The 16,872-nt window shown below is 37.6% G+C and overlaps 2 protein-coding genes across 10 annotated transcripts in view; both read right to left on the reverse strand.

Moving 5' to 3' along the window:
• Positions 1–916: 916 nt before the first annotated feature.
• On the reverse strand, positions 917–7,593 carry LOC139959972 (protein kinase C-like). Its single transcript, XM_071957930.1, has 6 exons — positions 7,432–7,593; positions 5,179–5,287; positions 3,628–3,659; positions 2,608–2,681; positions 1,764–1,887; positions 917–1,310 (listed from the first exon to the last, which is right to left on the reverse strand). Exons 1-6 carry the CDS (start codon positions 7,457–7,459, stop codon positions 1,240–1,242), a joined length of 438 nt encoding a protein of 145 aa, XP_071814031.1. The 5' UTR covers positions 7,460–7,593; the 3' UTR covers positions 917–1,239.
• Positions 7,594–15,993: 8,400 nt separating this feature from the next.
• LOC139959523 (RNA polymerase I-specific transcription initiation factor RRN3-like) overlaps positions 15,994–16,872 on the reverse strand; it is a 62,254-nt gene continuing 61,375 nt past the window's right edge. The window contains exons 17-19 of one of the 9 annotated variants that reach the window (XM_071957216.1): positions 16,618–16,837; positions 16,434–16,486; positions 15,994–16,304 (exon numbers count right to left, since the gene is read on the reverse strand). In XM_071957216.1, coding sequence (XP_071813317.1) covers positions 16,730–16,837 — 108 coding nt within the window. In that variant the 3' untranslated portion in view covers positions 15,994–16,304; positions 16,434–16,486; positions 16,618–16,729. Of the gene's footprint in view, positions 16,487–16,617; positions 16,838–16,872 lie in introns of all 9 variants that reach the window. The other 8 variants (XM_071957219.1, XM_071957214.1, XM_071957212.1 and 5 more) reach the window with 8 other exon arrangements.

Consider the following 16,872-nt stretch of genomic DNA (forward strand, 5'->3'; position numbering starts at 1 on the left):
CTCTCAAAGAAAAAAAAGAAGTACATACGCAGTATATATTTTAATTTCCTATACACAATATATAACTATGTGATAACATAGCAATTTGTTTTTGCATTAACTATAATGTACAATTAGTAAAGATACAATAACATAAAAGAGTTAGTGAACAGATGCATGGTGAGTGATGGTTTGTGAGGAAATTCGGCTGCCGAGGTATAGTTTGACCAGGGAGTTGTGGCCATGATTTGAAAACGAGTTGCAACCAGATAAACAAAAAATATCCCTTAAAAACGGTTTCCGTATATAGCAGATAATAATTGTATATGTAAAACACACAAGAAAAGAGAAGATGTTGTAAATACGAGAATTGGATTTATTTCAGTATGTTATAGGCTCATAAAATATTAAAGAGAGAAAAGTTAAGTGTTTGGGTTTATTGTTTTAACGCGGTACCAGAAAATCAAACCCGTCAATTTATCTTGAGATCGTTGGAAGTGATGTTACTATTTTCCGGTTTTGGATGTTACGTAAATAAATCATTGATTCTTGCCGTATGTGTAAGTATAAAGGTTTGATCAGCAACTGATGCAGGCTTATCGAACAAATAACACAAACTGTGACACTATGCATTGTCACAGTTAATAACTAATACAAACTAATACAAACACCAAATGGTAAATAGTTCCCTAGTCCCCTAGCAAATAGTTCCCTAATATAGAGAAAAGCAATTCTATCAAAATTTCATGAAAAAAATAAAGACTTCACTTCATCCCCTCCCCTCCCCTTAGAGGTATAACATTAACATTATTTCGCTTTTGAAATATACACAGTTTGATCACTGGATGCATTGTGAAGAATGACGTCTTCAAATAGGAATGGGTTTTCATCCTTCTTACTTCAAAATTATCTTGTTTAGTTGTTTATTTATAAACACGACGTTAACAGTATAGTCTTGTCATTTATAATACTATAAAAAATAAAAGCGTCGATTGGTTCGTGTAGAATATGGGACTCCCTATTACAATTGAATCATAATAATAATTAAAAAATGGATAAAATATACTTTTATATCAATTGTTAATCAATGACACTCAATTACCCGATGATCAAAGTCATATTTGATTATAACAGACATATAGATAACTTCAATAAAAAATACTTTCGTTAACAACAGCTGACTAAATAAAGTTCCAGCGTAGCGCCGACATGCACTCTCTAATCATGTGCCACGTCACACGCGCGGGAAATTTTCACGCTCTAATCATGTGCCACGTCACACTCGCGGGAAATTTTCACGCCACAGCGATGGTGAACATGGCGGTTACAATCTATAAAGACAAAAAAAATATGTTTATTTAATAAATAACGTAATATTTTTTTATAATTGATGCCTTTTTATTATCGAAATTTTCTTTGAGGTTCGACAAGGAATATCCAATAGTCAAAAGGGTAAAGTGTTTATATGAAGACTTGTCGACTTCTTTAAGGCCATGAAGTATTCCCATTCCTGCCAAGCCTTGACCAGACGGTGATCATCAACTATGAATGGGGAGGGGGGAAGAGTGGGGGTTGGAGTGTTTAAGGAGTAAGGTGGAACAGAGTGAGTTGGTGTAACACTTAACTTTAATGCTAAACGAGGCGCACTGTTTACAACAACTTGCACACGGGAATTTTTTGGTTATAGAAGAAGTTGCCATTTCCCTAACCTGTGTATCCGCCCTAAACATCTGCCGAATCTTAGAGAGGTCTCAGTGAATTAGAATAAGACAAATGTACGGTACCTCCACATTTCAGTCCCTGGTTGAAGAAACCGACCAACATCGACCCACAGTGGTTACAGAAAGATGGAATCTTAAAGTTGTGGTTCTGAAACTTATGAGGAGAATCCGGAGCATCGTCCTTCTCCTACAGGCAAAAATAAATATCATTGTCCCCCAAATCTGCTACAGAAGAGTGGCTGACGGAAGGGTTGGTCAGTACGATGGGTGGGGTAGGGAAGGGAGATGGGTGGGGAAGGTGTTGTGCTCCAGAAGGATCGTGTAAAAATGAGTAGCACTTCATGTAACATTTTAATTAACCGACAGGATCTTAAATGTTTTATCAGAAATAGAAACTATCAAAAATCAGCTGACTTCACCGAATCAAAGACGGGAAAACACAAACTATGTATTTAGGAACATTGCATAAAGACCTATTTGTTACAGTATAATAGAAATAACAGACGGACAATGGGCATGTCGAACGTTCATTTCCCATAGGCCTTTAATGTAATATTATTATATTTTCGACGTGGGTGCAAAAACATTCAATCCCTAACTGTTGAGGATCTTACATTCGGTAAGACTTCACTGTGGCCCGCAATATTAATTTCATGTCTATCCTTGCTCTACACTACGCCAATTAGTCATTCCTTGATATTGCTTGGTCAAAGGTAAAACGGTTGGGATGGTCAAGTTAATGAGTGTATAGTTACCCGGACCCGACATCTACGAGAGAAGGAACCCGCCTGGTCCCTGATAAGTAGGTAATTCGCAAATCAACTTCATTAAACACGGATACAACAAGCGAATGGTCGTTGTATCATTGCAACGTGTCTTAGATGACATACACTGAATGTTTATATACCTGTCCAACATTCGCCATCTTGCATTTGCTTGCAACGTTTGTCAAGCATCTCTTGTGCACTGACATATCACAGCCTACGGAGAAGAAAACGAAGATATTGTCTGAATGTAATCCAGCACTTGCAAATTTTCTCCATTTACGGATTCCACTTGTTAGTTTCTTTACAACACTCATAAAACATTAAAGAAAACAAACGAAGAAACAAGTCAAAATCAAACAGGATACTCTTAGTAAAGTGTTGGTCAGTGAATGTATATGTGATGTACATAAAAGCGATTAGCCTATAGGCCTAAACAGTAGCGTTCATATAAAAGTCAATTTCACAGTTAACATGAATCCGAGGAAATCAGTTGCAGGGAGTGTTATCGTGCACCCATTATACCAGATACATTAGCCTGCGCGCACAACCCTGCTGTATAGTAATCTTCGTGCATCTATGTCTATCATTAACACACAATACACGCACACCCTAAGCTACACGACAGCCTTGCATGCAAGCTCTTACAATATGATTACGGTCTGTGCTAACACTTATATATATATATATATATTCATCCTGGAAACATCTAATGGGCTGAAATATATTTGGATAGTGAAATGATAGCTTCACGACGCCTACACATTTAACACACATACACACAATTAAGGTCTGTAAAGCGCGTGCGCTATTGAACACCTATGTTTTCACAACATGACAATGACGTCTGACACTAAATGTTTAAGTCAACTAGCGCGTATACATGCACGCGTAGTCGTTTGAGTTGACCATAGATATTTACAGCGGCCTACACAATATTTGTTCATACCTTATCTCAGTCATTACGCTCGCATAACTTTAGCCTTCAAATGATTGCGCAGGCAGTTTCCATATTATCACGCACGCATATAGCATAACCTAATTTATCCCTGTTTGTGACGATTAAACCTTGAATATTATCTTGAAATAACATCCAATTTATTACACAAACACAAATTTTATATAATGATAGTGGCCAACCTCGCTGATAAGATAATACTCACATCCACAGTTGTATCCTTGGTGAGCAAACCCCCTGTTAATGAGAAACAAAGTTAAACAAACATGTACCGATATTGCAAGGATTTACGTACCAAAGAATTCACTGGAAGTACAAACGATGATATTTCAATATAATTATATAAACAATGTGATTGGAATACTGAGTAAATATAAGTAGAATAAGTCTGTAGAGTTATGACACGAGGAATCATATGTTAGTGACTGCTCAAATAAAATTGGAACTATATCACCTCCCATTAATGTATAATCGTAGTTTCATATAGTTTATTGATTATTTCCCAATCTGATCTTAGATATTGAGCTGGGCAGGATAATCTTGGTGACAACAAACTGACCGAAACCACACCCTTAGCGATAAGACAACCGTTTGGTATGCGATAGATAACAATGTTCATATAAATAATCAATTTCACTACGGTGCGTTAGATCTTTTTAATGTCATGCTTATATAAGCTGGGAATTGTGATTACAACACATTCATATCATCCAACTTCATGACAGAACTATCCCAGATGGAAACGACTAATCCTCTAGTTTCTCCCACCAACTCGCTCTCCTCTCAACTCTCCCACCAACTCGCTCTCCTCTCCACGAGTCACCTTGACAAGGGGAGAGGGGGGGGGGGCTTCCATAGCTTCATTTCAGCAGCTATATACGATGAAGTAATATTTTTTATGTAAGGCGCTTTATAAGAATAATCTATCACATTGAGACATTTCTCTGGATATCTGCTGACTGAAAATACTCCAAAATGGTGAACAAACTCAAAATGTCTGACGAGAAACTATGTTATCAAGTCTACAGGTGAGCAAAGAGAGTCACTCTGGAAATTATCTGCGGCCTGCGAGCCTTTTGTGACCAAAGGATCCTAATTATAGGAAAGCAGAACACGACACAATGTATAGGTTTGTGCAGTTGGTTTGTTAGGCCTTTATAACTGTGATGGGATACTTCAAAATAACATCTGGACAGTTCTGAGAGTTTACTTCGAATCATAGAAATTGAGCTAGGAAGAATGTTGACACAGTGTATCGCCGTGTGTTTAAGCAGTGAAGCTTTGAAAAAGTGAAGATGCTTTGCGTTGTACGGCAATTTTACGTTACGTATTCATACGTATACATTGTGCATTCGACTTTGAAACTGAATTTGGTTTTACCCGCATTTTTTAAAGAGTATAGATGTACTTTGCACAACAGAGACATGTTATGGCGACCAGAGTGGTGAGTACTATACTCCTGACTTTAGAACCAACTTTGAAAACTTTTTTAAGTCCTCTTATGACTCGAGTAAGTGGAGTGCTTTGTGCAACCTCCGATGCCTGAAAAGTGGTAACTGAGAGGCACATGACAATGATTTTTCTTGATTGTATTATTTAAGTGGGTACAAATTCCACTGTGGCTCGTAACTTGAAAATCCGTGTCCACTGCCCACTACCCACCCTTTCCTTAAATAGAATATTTTGGTCTCGTTTTATTGAATATGAACATTTTGTCGAAAATACAACAAATCAAAACAAATTGATATAGGCCTACCAGAGCATTCCATCACAAACGGAACAGAAAGTAATGGATTTAAAGCTATACATCGTGAACTGATGGCCATTGTCTTCGTTATCTGATGAACCATAATCAACATGGCTTCCTGAAAAATAAACGAAGGAAACTATGTAACTAAGAAAACAGAATGCGGAAATACAATGCGGAAATACAATGCGGTTTCGATGAGATAATTATCTTCAAGGTTTTGCTCTGCACCTAAAATGTTTCTTTGGCATGGAATAAAAACAATAACATTCATATACTCAATATGGAGTATTCATATACCAGATATGACGACATACACCAATTTCAAGTTTCCGTTCTTGAGATATCGTGCTGAGAAGGGTGTCAGCCTTCCACTCCTGTGGACCTCAAATGAAGTTTGACCTCTGATGAAACCCTCAGTCTTCATCTGTTCAACAAGGTGCATCCACGTACTATAAATATGAGATACATCCAATCAGATACAATTCTTAATTTATCGTTTTAAATACACGATTTTTAGAATTTTACCTCTGGTGATCCTTGACTTCCACAATTAACGATAGGCTTCTTGACCTCAATATGAAGATACTCTTATAAATGCAAACTTTGGGACATTGGGTTCCCAAGCGAGGCGTCAGGCAAACGCACGAGCCCGCACACCATCATGATTGCAAAGGTTACCATTAAACATCGAAACGACAAAGCAAACTTGTGCAGCATATAATTTGCGAACCAATAAAATCATGAAAAGTCTAACTATAAGTACAATTTTTTAGGTGTAGGCCTTAACTGTGAGGGGACTGCCAGGGAATTAGCGCTTTGATAAGATGCATTTAATGCGATGCACCTTCTAAGCTTCATTCATATCGAATAGGCTGCGGTTAAATACGGTTATAAAGTTCACTGGTTACTATACAGTCATACAATCATATCACCATGGTTACTGTTATATTATATAAATATGAAAGCTATAGGCCTAGATTGTATCCTCTCTTGTGGAATGAATCTTATACCCAACTGTATTACCCACCCCTCAGCCCCACACCCCTCCCTCCTCTCATAATATGAGAATTTCTTACACTCTTTTGGTGCACAGGGAAATAGAAATTTACTTTTACAGTGTATTTCTACAAATAAGACTTATGTGATTTTTGTCTATATGAATTTAATAATTTTGTGCTAACTGTTCCTTAGTTCCTCAAGTTAGCCTCCTCAACGTCTCCCCGGCACAACATTTCGCTCCCATCAGTTTTTCTGTTCGTGCATGCAAAATAGTTCTTCTAACGGTTAATAGCTGGTTGCCATGTACTTCAAAGTTGTTTTTTCATGCAGGTTAGTGAATAATAACGATATGGAAATTCGGCGCCTCATGGGCTGGTTTTGCTAGTCCAGTCCACCCACCCTCGCCATTGCTAATTATAATAAATTATTTTATTATTTATATATTTTTTCTTTCTACAGTTCTTAAAGCTCAATGTAAAGTGATAATTTTCAGTAATTTCTCACTCATTTCACTTAAAAAGAGGACTATCAACAAAGTAAACTTATTAGTCAAAGAGCAGTAGCAATTGGGAAGCCAATACATAAACGACCGGTGTCATAGCCTACAGTTGAAAATACATAACCATAGACCAACATAGTCTACAATAGTAACAACATGACAGAACTATAAATACAGAAACCTCTCCCTTAAGTTACAAGACTACGGGGATTAGAAGGGGGGGGGGCTACTCCTACTTTTGTCAATTACTTTTTGCAATACCCCCTCCCCCCCCCCCCCCCGAACGATAACATATAGACTACGAGTCCCTTCTCTCACGTTTTTTGATGCTACGACCGCTGTAAGGCCTTGATGATCTTTTTATCACAAAGCAAAACGTTCGGGAATTCCTGGTCTCGCACTGCACCCCCCCCCCACACACACACCCGGCCCCGCCACTGGATTAATCTACCCATTCATTTGGATATTAGTATATCTCAAGAATAATTTAAATCGGCCATTTTCCCCCCGACAGTTGTCACGTACGTACGCCGTAGCAAAATTCTTTGTATAATAATACAAGTATTCACACACATTGTATACGTTTTTCGAACAGTAAAAATGAGTTCAATACGGAAACTAAATATGAACAATATACTACCAGCATGAAAGAACAACAACTTAGGCATTTTATCTTCTGCCATACCGCAATCACAAAATCCCTTTATTTGTCTTTGACAAATAAAAGCAAGATAAAATAAGAAAATCACGATCAGACTAACCTTCTTTGATTTGCGCAACTTCTGCCATGATGTATCTAGTTTTCTGTACGGTATATGTTTGCAACTGCAAGTGAAATTTTACAGCTTGATCGTGTGTGTTTTCAATCCGTTCTGCTATGAATATGATGACGCAGTGTGTTGTCTAAAATCTGCTCTTCATTACAGCCGATGATGGCATTGATTAACTTGTGCGTTATGTGCCAAGTGCTTGTAGAGGTCAAGTTTTCAGCATAATATCAGGATATGACGTTCGATACAATTGTTTACATTTCGCTTTCGTTTATTTGTTAGCCAACGTGAGCGGTATGATTGATCGTTAATGCGCATGTGTATTCAGGCTGTTCGAGTGCAAAACACGTTAAGACGGAGCTGGGAGAAGTAAACACTGTATGGTAGTGCCTACTGTAGAAAGATATTAGCGGATGTGAAAAGAGAGAACTTCGACATACGGACTCGTATTTGGCAAGCCAAATGCCCAATATAGGTTTAATAAAATGTAACATTCCTGAAGGTTCATAATAAAAACAAAAATTGAATTCTGGCTTCATCAAAATGGTAGCCTAACGAGCTAGAATTCGGATTATTTTATTCAGAGATAACGAAGTGATGTTCAACTTCAATACTATAATATCGTTAGGTTTAACGTTTTACTGCAGTGATAGTAAACAGCGTGACTTTGGCATCCTACTCATCATTTTTGTTTTCATGGAAATGCTATATTTTTTCGTCCCAGATACTTCCATATGTCTTAGTGAGAGTTCAGTATTTCCCCGCAACTTCATGAGAAACGGCTTAAGCACGCATGCGCGAACCAGTAGTATACATACAATTCGACGAAGCACGGAAAACTGACTGTGAAATTCTCATCAAACCAGTAAACTTTGGTTAACTTCCTATCTACTTCCTGTTTTTCTCGACGCTATAACATCACAAGACTATGACTATAACTGTTTTCATCCAATCAATATATGACGTCATCTCCGGCACCTGAACTCACAATGCTTATTCTGTAGGAAACTTGCAGTTAATAAATGTAGGAAGTAATGCTGCCTTGCTTCTCTCAGTTTAGTGTTTGGTAGTGATTTCCTCTAACTTAAAAAAACAAAAAAAAAAACAAACATAAGCATCAAGACAGGTTTTCACAATCGGGTTGTGATGGTGCAAAGTACAACATTAACCGACCGTAAACTATAAAGAGTGCCTATAGTATATGCATAAAATCATTATCATTAGCGTCGCCAGATATTTTGAAGTATAGAGGAGGGAGGGGCACACAAGAATACGAGTGGATTTTTTTTGGGGGGGGGGAGGGGGTGGATGCACATTACAATGAATTGAGAATGTTTGCTGGTGCCGCACCGTAGGTGCGACGGTGTAAGCACGGAGCGCGAACCCCCCCCCCCCACAGATCCCTGGAGAGGTCGTGGGATTCATGGAACTTACATTTTCAAGAAAAACAAAACAAACGTATAGGACATCACAACTTGTTACCTTCAAGTTTACGTCTGGTACAAAACGTAACAGCAATGTTCCATGAAAATACCACCGTATGATACTTAGATGATTATTTCTCCTTTATACCATTCGCAAAGTATTAACTAATACATCAGCACTTGAGACAAAAACACTGTCTTGATGGAAACAGTAGGATATAGGACTGGCTTATTACATGCTCATTGATCGTCGAAAACAAGAACAATTAGTATACATTTAGCAAAGTCAAATTGCCACATTGCCAAACAAACATCTAATTATTTGAGGCGCAGGGAACGGCACGACTTGATGTCACCAGGAAAATTGTTGAGCGTCTTGTAAAGACGAAATCTGTCGTGTATTGCTGTACACTCTAACAATCAAATTTTGGTAGTTCTGCCCCCCCCCCACCTACCCCCACCAAAAAAACAACCAAGTAAAATGATGCCAAAAATATGCCATAAATTTAAAGTGATATATTTGTAATACATTTCCCGAATTTGCTGAGAGTATATGGTGTGTTCGTGTACGAAAATATTACTATTACGTAATCATGCATGTTGTCGGATTCGTGGGTTGACGAGGATAATAATTACATAAGCTAGCACGATTTGTATTATTTTTCTTACAATATGCGAAAACAATTTCTGCCCAAGCAATATAAGTGAATGTCTGAAACAACACTGACGTAATTGGTATCACAACCAAAAATCTGTTTGGTTAAAAAAGACAGAAAAAAGGAGAAAAAAGGAGTCCACTTTTAAAGTTAAGTTTTTGACTCGCCGCCCATTAAACATATGCTGACTTAACGACGCATATATGTGGGGAAATACTCTATCATTTAGTAAGAATTCTTGTTAACTTTCAGTTCATTTATCTAATGATTTTTGTTTTTAATTTTACAAGATGTCTTATTTCGTGCTAAGACTTTTCATGTTAATTCTTTTATTAAGCTGAACCCGGATTCCCACTGTACCAATTATAGGGAAGGATAATCCTAAGACACAAATACAGCTTCAATTTAATTCCTTAAAAACACAGCTGTTCTCGATCCCAAGGACATTCCACTTATAAGGAATATGATAAATATAATGAGAAGTACCAATAACATTTTAATTTCGTTCGGAAAAGCAGGCGGAAAACAAATCACGTTCACATGTATAGTCTATATGCCGTATTTGAGATTCTTTGAACGAGAGAGTAATAATTATGAACACAAGACAATCAGCGATGAAGACACGTATATACGCAGTGACGTGAATCGCATTAGTTCATTGAAGCGAGAGATAGATAATGAAAGAAAACAACGATACAGAAATAATTTAAAAAGAAAACACTTCCGGTATTGTTTGCGCGTGCGCATGCGCATCAGCGCGTGCGCAATATAACGTAATGTTAATGATAATAACCGCTGTAATTTTGCAATGTGTTGCAACTTCTTATCATTCTGACTAAGACATATCTCCTCCATGGGCCCTTATTGGTGACTGCAATTACGGATGCTGGATGCTGCCGAACTAATTTGATATTTAAAGGTTTCAGGAATCACCAAATTGTGACAAATCCATTGTTAAATACAGAAACAATTCCTTAGTTTCCAATTTAACCGACACCAACAATAAACCTACCATGTCTAGTACTGGCAATCTCGCAGCAGATGAAGCCTGAGTATATAGTTATGAAGATCTAATTTGCATATTAGTGGCTGAAGTTGTTGTTATTCACTGGTAACAACTGTAGAAACGTGGTTACGAAATCGTTTGAAATAACATATGTCAACTTGTAATATCAAGGAATCAGTGAAAATAGACTTAACAGACGTTTATGGATTATTTTAACATATTTTTATTTGAGAGAAAAACATTATTTGGTCATGGCCACCTTAACATCAACAAAAGTAAAATTCATTACTAGTCGAAGAAGCCCAAACTTGGTCAACTTTTCTCCCCCCCCCCCACACCTGCCCCCTCCCCCCACAGTTTTGGATAGCCCAATAATGACGAACAAGTTCACCAAACCTAACAAACAATAACCACGCTGTCTCAGATGATTTTCCCTTAAAGAGATATCCCTACAAAATTTCACAACAGTGAAGTTAAACGATGATGTAGATTTGCACGGGTATATTAAGGTCCAAACCATTAACATTTAGTAACATTTTTCACGTTAGCTTCCGTATCGATCAGCATCAGCTCAATATTGTTTATTTATTTCAATGGAAAAATTGAATGAAATGTCTTCAAATTGTTTTTTTCTATACATTTTGCCCTTTGCAATTGTTATCTATTGTTAATATTATTACAAATAATAGTTTTGTAACTCTTTTGGAGGTCACGAAAGTGAACTTCAGATGCATTCCACTCTTTTAGTTCAGCCAAGCCTACTGCTCTATAATAGGCATCGAAACGGCGCCATCATTACTTCTAGTGAAAGTGGCAAAAGTATGATCGATATTTCATCATTATCACAGAAATTTAACACAATTTCTGTGATCAGTATACGTTACATTCTGTGCACGGTGTTAAGACATTGCAGAAGTTATATATGTATGAATTAGAGACATTTATATGACAATGAATACAGTTTGGCTGTTCAAGTTCTAAAGTGAACCATAACTGAATCCAACAAAGCTTCTGCAATGGATCCTATGGTGATTCGAACATCACGCATAGTTGTGAAACCGATTGCAATAGCGAGGAAATACTTGGCATCCGTACCTGCTGCCATACACTTCATAGGTTATCGTGGGAAAAGGATAGGTGGGACCATCACAGTTTACGTTTATTGTTGTTAACGAAATGAAGTAAGGTGTGAAGCTTCTTTCAAACACTGGATCATCTTAATTATCGAATAGGCGCAAATCACAACACAATTCACTGAATATTCGGGTCATCTTACTATACAACTTTACACCTCGTGTAAAGATACTGACCTTGCATATTCGATCGTTTATTTGATATGATTATGTAGAACCTTTCATTTCAGCTATTTGACGTGAATGCCAAATAACAGCAACAAGGCCGATCATGCAGAAGAACTCGGCTTTAATTAATAGGCCATACCTTTGTTTTTTGTTTGAGAGGTTGTAGGAGCAATAGTGTGTTTTGTCAGACTTAAAATATTCTAACTTAACATGCCAATAAATTCTTTAACATGTATTTTAGATCCTCCTGCAAGCAGGAACTCGCGAAGAAGCCATCATTGGTTTATCAAAGCCGCAAGCTGACCGAAGTCAGTCTCCTAGATTCATATTTAACGTCCATGATTATGAATTGTCAATTGTCAACAACTCTGTAACTGGACGACATACATTAATCTTGGAGTGACTCGAACTCGGGACCTTATGATTGAAAGGCACAAGCGTTAACCACTGAGCTAACACTCCTTTAATTTAATTAGGTAGGTCAGGCATAGGATATGAATGGATCAACTTCTGCTTTAGGGGGAGGGAAAGAAGGGGGGGGGGGTTGCGTTAATGTTTATTTCATGATGAACTAAAGTTTATGGATTGTCTTCCGCTATTTTAAGCGAAATAAAAATAAAAATAAAAATAAAATAAAACTGTTAGCAAACTGCTTATCCACTAGAGAGCCTGTGTAATAGAATGTGTAAAAGTAAGTTGGCCTGACGTTTCGATCCTAGCAGGATCTTCTTCAGAGGCTAAAGAAGATCCTGCTAGGATCGAAACGTCAGGCCAACTTGCTATTTTAAGCGAACAGAACTATGAAACTTTTATTGACGCTTCCCAAAAGCTGTTGTTGGGTTTTTCTCGTGTCTTAATACAACGCTAATAAATTTTTCACTGGTCTTAAGTATCGAATATGTAGTTTATTTTGTACAGACTGGGTTTGTGAGATCCTGATTTGATATAAACAACTCTTATGGTAGCATACGCCCATAAAAAGCACCATTGATTTACACACTAAATCACAAAAGTAGTGTGGTCTCTGCGTCTAGATAGAAGTTCTCACTAGCTTAACGCTACCCATCACCGGATATCTGACGAGTTGACCTTTCATGGCACCACCAATTTTCCATTTTATCATGACCGCGCAGAATTTTTTTCTATCAGAGCCGGAAGTTTTCGCCGTTTGTAAACAAACCTCTTCACTCAGTAGTAAAAAAAATTCGTACGCTTCACCTGGGATGTCTAAAGGGGTCTAAAATATGCCTCAATTGACCCAATGTTTTTCACCACTTCGAATTCATGCTCTTCAACATGCAAGCCACAAAAAACTAGACCATGATTGATAACAGGTCAAAAAGATGTTCTCCTGCTGCTTTTTGGCACTTTTCTGAAAAAGTAGAACAATCGGGAGGATGAATATAGACTCTAATAGGAGTACGCTGCCTTATATGAACACATATACCATTTAATTGCTTTCTCAATTTAGGGTATGAGAGAGTGAGGTATAATTGGTAGGTCTGACAAGAGAGGGGCTGTTTACATGTCAGAAGGATACAGTCCCAGGGTCTGCATCGGGTCAGTTATGGGTCTCTAGTAAATATGGATGAAGAATAATGTACGTCACAGCATATTTGGGACTTCATAAAGGGAACTTGGTGACATGGTTGTCCCCGGGGCTCAAACTAGCTGACCCCCTTTGTAATGGGAACAGGTAGCGAAGCCCATCAAGTGCGCATGACTGAACAACCTGTACAGAATTGTTGCTACAAAAATCTACTGGAAGACGGTAAGACACTAAAGAATACGAATGAATAAAGAATATGGTTGATCTTACTGCCATGAGGTAAAATAACTATTTTAAATCAAACAAGACATTATTACGGTAATATGAACAGAACCAGTGTCAGAGAGACGAAAAAGTGAGAACAATTTGAAAATTAGCATGATAACCTTTTGTAAAATTTGAAAATGGAAAAAAGGGTTGATATTGCAATCTAGGCCGTTTGATGTAACATTCCTGCAGTTTGCAGAATACAAATCGTTTAACACAGAGGCAACCGAACAAACTTGTCTAGGTGATAGAGTTGTAAATTTCCCACACTGCTATAAAAAAAAATCTCATTCAATTTGGGAGATATACCAGTGTCAATCTTCCTTCATACACAACAATGAAGGTTTGAGAATCTTCTGGGGAAAAAAAACAAGAAAAAAAAAACAATTGTGACATTGATCCACGTATTATGAAATTTTAATGGTCATCTTTATTTAGTAAAATGTTTGATTTCCTTTAATAGAGATGCATTTCGTAAATGCTGAACCTAACATGTTGAAGTCGTTAACATACACCTCATACTGACACTGGTTTCAGTTCGCCACTGTTTAATGTTCGACTTGAAAGTATATCAAGTAATCGAGAGAAAGTAAATGGTATCACCTCCTTGTGGCACTGTGTGGTATATTTCAGATTGGCGACATGGCAACCCCCCCCCCCCCCCCGACAAGAGCTTTATGATTTCTCCCAAACCCAGCAGCATTATTGGTTGCTTAGATACTTGGAGTTATTCACCATGAAACATTTCTATCCTGTATAAGCTGAAGACAATGTTTGTGGTTGCTACTCTTTTAGGTCATTTAACTGCAGTAAATTCTGGAGCCTGTAACATTTCAGCGGTAATGACATGATGCCGAAAAAGATGAATGGATTACAGACACATCCGCTTTATATGAAAATATGAGGTACTAGAACAACCTACATGTGGCGCAGACAGGTCAACATTTACCTTCGCAGTGTATTAATACCAACATTTGTAAACCATTTTTCGAAAACTTTGCAAATGAAAGAGAATCACTAATTACCCTCACAACAATAATTTCTTCTGTTTCATTCTTTTTCTAGAAATTTATACATATTTTGCTTTCAATTTTTTGCAAAAAATAAAATATGAAGACAACAACCCTCACACCCATTACCATCATAATTGGTGGTTTACGGGTCTTACATTTTACAATTACAATGACTTGATAAGTACAGCAAACTTGCACTGAATATTTTCAAACTTTTTAAAAATCTAAATGATACTTAGTCAGCTTTGTAAATATACTTTAATTGCTCTTTTGCCTTTCATAAAAGGTCATAGGTCATCGGTATTGGACCCAAGTTTCAACTACCTAAATATTGCTAGTATTTTGTTAAAGGACCAAATTACCAGGGGCCTTGGTCCTTATAGTTATTCTCAGATGGCTGAGGAGTGTTAGAATAATATCACAAGCAAGATGGTTTGTAAATTGATGATTACCATAACAGAATGATATTAACATATTCTTAATATCAGTGCTGGAGTATCCAACACGCAGATGAGGTTAAGTACCAAGGTTAAGGGGTATCTGTGAACACTTCCAGACAAGTCATGAAAGTTTTGATTTGTGCCTGCAAAATTTGGTGGGGGGGCAGGTGAGGTGGGGAGGTCAGCAAGCATAAAAATGAAAAATATATTGAGTTTGGATTTTCAATTATGTTTCCACAAATATAGTATGAATGCAGAACAGAGACAAGGTGACACTAAGATAGCAGGCATTGGGTATACATACAGTAAGCTCAAAGCCAGCAATTTTTTTCTTTAAAATCTATTCGTGAAGAGTGCCATCTATTAATTCTCAATATTTAAATCGCAGACTCTGCAGGTGTGGGTACAAAATTTCATTCTTTTTCACTAAACTCTTAGCAAGCACAGCAACCAAGAAAGAAGCACTTTGATGGAATGAAGTGAGGTATTGAACTTAGATATGTTATTGAGTAATAAATTCATGTCAAAATACCTTTTCTCAGAAATACTAGCATAGAGCATACAAATTCAAAATACATTTTACCACAGACTTCCTGAATTTTTCTGCAATGGTACTTCAAGATTCAATTGCATTGCAAACCTAAGGGTTTTCCAGGTATTTAACATAGCACCTCATGAACAGTGCATCAGGTTTAGTTCCTTATGAACTACCAACAAATACCTATTTCAACCTTCTTATTAATACACTAGACAGTATGAAATTAGATATTAGGTTCAATTCAAAATGTCTCCACACAGCATTTATGTATGAAGGCAAACATCCTTGATTTCTCCATGTCAAGACGTTGACCTGATGTTGCAGCATCTCATGGACTCCATGTCAAGACGTTGACCTGATGTAGCATCTCATGGACTCATAAATCCTCCATTGCAAGACGTTGACCTGGTGTTGTAGCATCTCATGGACTCATAAATCCTCCATGTCAAGACGTTGACCTGATGTTGTAGCATCTCATGGACTCATAAATCCTCCATTGCAAGACGTTGACCTGATGTTGTAGCATCTCATGGACTCATAAATCCTCCATTTCAAGACGTTGACATGATGTTGTAGCATCTCATGGACTCATAAATCCTCCATGTCAAGACGTTGACCTGATGTTGTAGCATCTCATGGACTCATAAATCCTCCATTTCAAGACGTTGACCTGATGCTGTAGCATCTCATGGACTCCATGTCAAGACGTTGACCTGATGTTGTAGCATCTCATGGACTCCATGTCAAGACGTTGACCTGATGTTGTAGCATCTCATGGACTCCATGTCAAGACGTTGACCTGATATTGTAGTGTCTCAAGGACTCATAAATCCTCCATGTCAAGACGTTGACCTGATGTTGTAGCATCTCATGGACTCATAAATCCAGGAGACACTGCGGACAAGCTTGATGGCATCAGGCCAAGAGGAACTTCTTGTAAATGCGCCTCATAAATCTCATGGACTCCATGTCAAGACGTTGACCTGATGTTGTAGCATCTCATGGACTCCATGTCAAGACGTTGACCTGATATTGTAGTGTCTCAAGGACTCATAAATCCTCCATGTCAAGACGTTGACCTGATGTTGTAGCATCTCATGGACTCATAAATCCAGGAGACACTGCGGACAAGCTTGATGGCATCAGGCCAAGAGGAACTTCTTGTAAATGCGCCTCATAAATCCTGAACTCATCCTCTTCATCCTACGAGAGGAAATGAAATTAAAATAATCCAAAAT

The sequence above is a fragment of the Apostichopus japonicus genome, chromosome 19, assembly GCF_037975245.1.
Source record: "Apostichopus japonicus isolate 1M-3 chromosome 19, ASM3797524v1, whole genome shotgun sequence".
Taxonomy (NCBI): domain Eukaryota; kingdom Metazoa; phylum Echinodermata; class Holothuroidea; order Aspidochirotida; family Stichopodidae; genus Apostichopus; species Apostichopus japonicus.